This window comes from Colobus angolensis, unplaced genomic scaffold (assembly GCF_000951035.1).
Source record: "Colobus angolensis palliatus isolate OR3802 unplaced genomic scaffold, Cang.pa_1.0 Scaffold249, whole genome shotgun sequence".
Lineage (NCBI taxonomy): Eukaryota > Metazoa > Chordata > Mammalia > Primates > Cercopithecidae > Colobus > Colobus angolensis.
This window is the reverse complement of record NW_012115699.1, coordinates 163,862-169,781: the sequence shown is the minus strand read 5'-3', so window position 1 is coordinate 169,781 and position 5,920 is coordinate 163,862. Positions and strand designations below refer to the sequence as shown.

Below are 5,920 nucleotides of genomic sequence, written 5' to 3'. Positions count from 1 at the left end.
GTGTTAGCCAGGATGGTCTCGATCTCCTGACCTCGTGATCCGCCCGTCTCGGCCTCCCAAAGTGCTGGGATTACAGGCTTGAGCCACCGCGCCCGGCTTTTTTTTTTTGGCACAGAGTTTCACTCGTTGCCCAGGCTGGAGTGCAATGACGCAATTTCAGCTCACTGCAACCTCCGCCTCCCGGGTTCAAGGTATTCTCCTGCCTCAGCTTCCCAAGGAGCTGGGATTACAGGCACCCACCACCACGCCTGGCTAATTTTGTATAGAGACGGGGTTTCTCCATGTTGGTCAGGCTGGTCTCGAATTCCTGACCTCAGGTGATCTGCCTGCCTTGGCCTCCCAAAGTGCTGGGATTACAAACATGAGCCACCATGCCCAGCCAGAGTTTGCTTTTTAACAAGCAATTCTATCCCTCCAACTAATTTTATTTTAGAATCTGTGGCCCGTGGGGTTAAAAACTGCTTGCATTTTAAAGACGATATTCTAGACTAGGGTAAATACTCCTCCCTGCCCAACCTCTCAAGCTTGACAAATGCTCAGATGGGGTCCCTTTCTCTAAAGATTCTCATCACTTCCACTTCTCTAGTCAATTCTCCCTTTGATGCCAAGACTAGCCTGAATGCATTCCTCTCCACAGCCTCCATCTTCAGGATGGGCAAGGATTAACCAGGCGTTCTGATACTGTTGAAAGATTCCCAATTCCAAGGTATCTTGACTCAGATCTGGCAGAGATCTGTTTCAAGCTGTAAATCCACTTGGCTGAGGGCTAGAAAGTATTCTCATAACCTATATCTTTCCATTTCTCTCGTTTTCACCCATAATATCCTCAGTCATGCTTTCAAACTTATGCATACATTTTTCTATGCATTTTTTTAAGGGTCATTCTCCTGCTCTAACAGTTATTTACTTCCCTCACCCATGGGCAATTTTTCAGTCAGGCCTAGGATCATAGTGACTCCTTGATGTCTAGCTTCCTCCCCTAGCACAGAGGTTGGCAAACTCCTCCCTCCCTCTGCCTGGCTCCGCGGTTCTGCCCCATGGTTCTTCTATGAGCAAGTGAGGGGAATGCCTTGAGATAAACGCTTAATTTGTACTGCATCTGGAGTCGTATGCAGGCTGGAGTGCAGTGGCTCGAATATGGCCCACTGTGGGCTCAGGCAATTCTCCCACCTCAGTCTTTCCAGGAGCTAGGAGTACAGGCACATGCCACCATGCCTGGCTAATTTTTTTTTTTAAAGCAATGGGGTCTTGCTACATTGCCCAGGCTGGTCTTAAGTGATCCTCCTGCCTCAGCCTCCCAAAGCTCTGGGATTACAGGAGTAAGCCACCACACCTAGCCCTTGTATTGCATCTTTACAGCTCGAAGACTAATGCACAGTTGTTTATGCATAAAGATTCATCCTTTTCTAGATGTTTAGGAATGTTTTGTCATTATGCATTGATTACCTACTATGTGCCAGACATTATGCATATTTTAGCTCATTTAATCCTCATGACAACCCTACAAAGAAGGGTTACTCCCATCTTACAATTGAGAAAATGGACACAGAAGGGATGGAGCACTGGTTGCCCAAGAGAGGAAGGGCGCAGCATTTACTCTGGGTTCTGAGCCCTACCTACTGCGCTTCCATACTCACCAAACCCTACTTTTCTAATCAGTCATCTTCATTGTACTACCAAGCCACCACTCAGGTAAAAAGAATATGAAATCAAACAGCCTCCCTCTAAATTCTTCCTGGAGCTAGGAAGGAAGACCACAGCTACTACCAACCTGCCCCAACCTCACATTAGGACCTAGAGAAGTAGTCACCTCCTCTTAGGGCAGGAAGGCCCATCCCTGGGGGGAGCCTGTCTTTAGTCCTAAAATAGTGAACTTCTTTTCTGAGGGATTCCCCTGCACCCTTCCTCCCCAACCACAAAGCCCAGAGAAAAAGAGTGAGGAGCAGGGAAAGAAGATGGAAAACCCAAGACAATCTCCTCCTTACAGGATGATATAAAGTAACTGTAGGCAGATAGTTCAAAGGAAGCCCCAAGGGCAGCTAGAAGAGATGGAGACAGAAGGGAAGTAAGGAAGAGTTCCCAGAAGAGTACGGTGCTCTCACAGAAAGGAGGAAGTGCCACACAGCAGGAATGCAGGTAGATGGTCTGATATCCGAGAGGCTCCTAGGATACTGCGTCCCACCCCACCTGAACAGTCATGGCCAAAACAACTTCCCCAATCCTGGAACATGTTCCCTCTGCCACACGGCTGCTAAGATCCAATGGTTATGGTCCCAGCAGTCCCCAGCATCTACTAAATGCTGGGCTGGTCTTAGGGTCTCATCCACTCCGGCAGTCTCTCAGGCACATCTCAGCTTTTCAGTTATGACAGAGATATGCCCGTTAAATGCAGTATACCCTAGACAGTGACTCTCTGGCATTCAGCTTTCATGGACCAAAAAAAAAAAAACAAAACTTTTTTTTTCAGAGAGAAGCACTGGTTACCATTTTGTATTTTACCAAGCAAAGACTTAAAAAAAAAAAAAAAAGTCTACTTTCTATCACACCTTCATAAAGCACATTTTAAGAAAGCATATTTTGAACATCGAGAAGTAGAAAAGAATCTATCATTAGGAAAAAAGTACCGCTCTTTAAGTCACAGAAAGTTAGCTTTATTAAAAAAACTCATTCCACTGTCCCCTTTTGTTTCTCTAGAAACACAGAACTCTACTGATCCACAGATCAGCATGTAGACCCTCTCTCCTCGGACACCCAAGGCCGTCCAGCCTCACCTTACCTGACCCTGGGGCTTAGAGAGGCAGTTGGCCATGGCAAGGTCAACAGGGATGCAGGCATCTCTCAGCAGGGTTGTCTCTAAGCCTCAGCCACCCCAGATCCATCATATCTTAACCAAGACCACCCGGCAGCCTGGGCCAACAGCTTACACACAGGATGACAAGGCCCTGGCTTCACTCCCAGCCCCTTTCACTCAGGTATGTTCTGTTGTTGCCAAAAGCAGCACTTCAACTTAGTTCACAAGGGCCACTGCTTCCAAGAACATCTAGCCCAGGAAGCTCAGCATCCTCATCCCTCCGGTTTAATTATGGGAGGAACTGAGTAAGACAATGAGGGCTGGGGAAGAAAAGGAATGCTAGAAGCAAGGGCGCAAAGGAATGATAGAAGCAAGGGCGCAAAGGAATCAAGCTTTACAAAGTAGACTCAGCAGCTCCTCCCTACACCAAAGCACCAGCTCTTACATCCAGAAGTTAAGCCTCCCCCGCTTCATACTACCCTGCTTTCAGTAGCGACCCATGGGGCACTGGGCCAGCAGGACTATAACTATCCCCAACACCAGCAACAGAGAAGTCTCCCAGGCTGGGGCTGGGGGCTGCATATGTGATCCAGATGTCTGCTTTAACCAGAGACAGGGGAAACAGGGCTCCGTGTCTGCAGTCCTTGGGTCAGGACATACAGCTTCCACAGGGCACGGACAAGACAAGGTGAGAAGGGGCAGAAATATCCAGCAACCCCACCTCCCTGTTCTCAACACTTGCATCTTTCTTCCTAGCCACGGGACCAGTCCCACCAGCTCGCTGTGCGGCTCTGCACTCAGCGGTCAGGGAAACCCTGAGCACGAGCTGCCAGCCCAACGAAGTCACAGGGACCCGAGTCCTCAGAAGCAAGCAGCTCCCAGCCCAGTTGGAAGGGACTTTGAAAGACATCAAGTACAACTCCTCCACTTCCCCCAAGGAAAAGACAGGCCCAGAGAAGGGGCCCGAGTTGTCTGGACCCTTGGACAAATGAGTGGCAGAGCCAGAGGGAGCTCGAAGACAGCGCAGGCCTCCATCTCTGTCCAGCACCAGTTCCACTGCCTGGAGCGACCTCAGCGGCTACACCGCTCCTCCTAAGCTGCTCAACTTCACTCAGCCCTACTTCTGCCAACTCTCTGCTGTCTCGGCTGTCACCAACCTCAAGCCGGCAGTCCGCCACTAAAATGGGAGGGAAAGATGGCCAATGCAAGGTCACCATCTCTCCCTTTCCTTCTCACCCTGCCTGCTCTCATCCCAAATCTCCTTCCCTCCTCCACCTTACTTCCCCCAAATAAAGGGAGTACACCTCCCTGGGGTTGATGGTGTCTCAAAAGCATGTCATCCATTCATGCAATTAGTATCTGAGTGCCTACTACCTGCCAAGGAACTGTGCCAGGTCCTGAGAACACAGAAATAAAGTTTTTGACTGCAAGAAGAACTAAGATAGGAGAACCCAAATCATCAGTTTGTCATTAGATTCCCAAACGGTTTCAACCGGCTCTCTGGCCATCTGAGAAAAACGATGAAAGAAACATCCCACTCCATCAGGGCAGCATAAAACCACGCTGTCAATCCAAAACTTTGTCTCCAAATCCGTCAACCTCCATCCCTTATCTTACACTATCAAAGCCCAAGTCATCCAAGCATTAGCATGAGCTTGAAATACAACATTTGAGGCTTCAAGCAGCAGGACAAGAAACTTCTAGAGGTAAAGGTAGACATTACAGTCCCGCATCAAATGCAAACATCAGAGATTAGGGTGCCTGCTCAGATCCCCCTTCTACCCAGTTACTCTCATACAAATTGTCAGCCCTGCAAAGGAGCCCAAACATGTCAGTTACACTCCTACTTAAAGTTGGACCAAGAGGATCAGAAATGAGAGAATGGATTCAACTGGACGAGCCTTGCTTGAACAAGACCCCCGTGATCACCGTGCCCTCAAGGAAGAGACAGGGTAGCCTAGCAAGGGCCAGCTTACCTCCTTGAGAAGCCCCACTTTTTTCTTCAGCACCTCACATTTTCGTAGTTTGCAAATCTGGTGCGTGCGGCGGTTGGTACAGCTAGTGCAAGCCCCACAGTTTTCCAGCCGCCGGCAGGGCTCACAAGTACCACACCGTTTGCGTTTCTTCCGGCCATCTCCACCCCCTCGGAGTTGGGACTCACTCCCAGCCATGGAGAGCTCAGGCCCCGGGAAGCCCCCTACCATCACCTGGCCCTGAGGGAAGTCATAAAGGCCTGGCAGGTCCGGCTGGACGGCCAGGGGCACCTGAAACTGGCTCATGATGCTGCCAGAGGTGGGGGCATAGGTGCTGGGGCAGAACCACAGTCCAGTTTCCCGCCACCTCCAAAGGCCACCAACAGGTCCTTCTCGCCTAGAACAGCCAAGAATCACAAGGATGAAGGCAAGTGACTTCAGTCTCGTGGATGGATGTCTTCTCAACCTCTCTTCACCTCCTCTGCAGCAGTCTGATCGGGCTCCGTAGGGGGCCACTCTCCCACCTGCTGGGGCCCGGGATCTGGGGAAGGACACCAGCAGCAGTCCCCAGAAAAGGGATCATCTTGGCCCGGTGGGTTCTTCACCCTCACCCACCCTGGACCCAGGCATGAGGTGAGCAGGTAGGGGTGTGGTGGGGGCAGAGCTGAGTGAGCAGTTTCTCCTGGTATTTTTCCTTCAGGGTCTGGACGCTGGAGAAGGCAGTGCTGCCTGAAAAAGACAGAAAGGGGAAGCGCATCACTCGGGGCTCAGGGACAACTTTCACGTGTCACTTCTTCCTGCTTCTGGGAAGAGAAAATGGGGGAAGAGATGAGGCTTGCTCAAATGAGGTCCTGCCCAGAACCTCAGGCAGAACGCACCCAGCACCCACTCCCTGTCTGAGGGAGGCGGCCTCGGGCCTGAGGGCTGCTGGGGGCCCTGGACTACGAATTCAAGGGGGTGGTCAAGGTGAGATTTCCAAGAAAGTTGCCCTCCTCCCATCCCCCACGGGCTGGTGAGAGTTTCACCAAAATTCCCCCACACACCCTGGCTGGAGGCCGCCGGGCCCTCCCTCAGGGAGCTGAGCTTTCAAAATAAAGTTTGCTGAGAGCCTCGCTCGGCGGGACTGCCCCGGCGCCCCCGGCACGGAAGCGGCCTG

The 5,920-nt window shown here is 51.0% G+C and overlaps 1 protein-coding gene across 1 annotated transcript in view; it reads right to left on the bottom strand.

The window, feature by feature from the left end:
- TET3 (tet methylcytosine dioxygenase 3) overlaps nt 1-5,070 on the bottom strand; it is a 123,931-nt gene extending 118,861 nt beyond the window's left edge. Inside the window, exon 1 of the mRNA XM_011946041.1 lies at nt 4,768-5,070. Within this exon, the coding sequence (XP_011801431.1) occupies nt 4,768-5,070 (303 nt within the window). The remainder of the gene's footprint in view (nt 1-4,767) is intronic.
- Nucleotides 5,071-5,920: the final 850 nt, after the last annotated feature.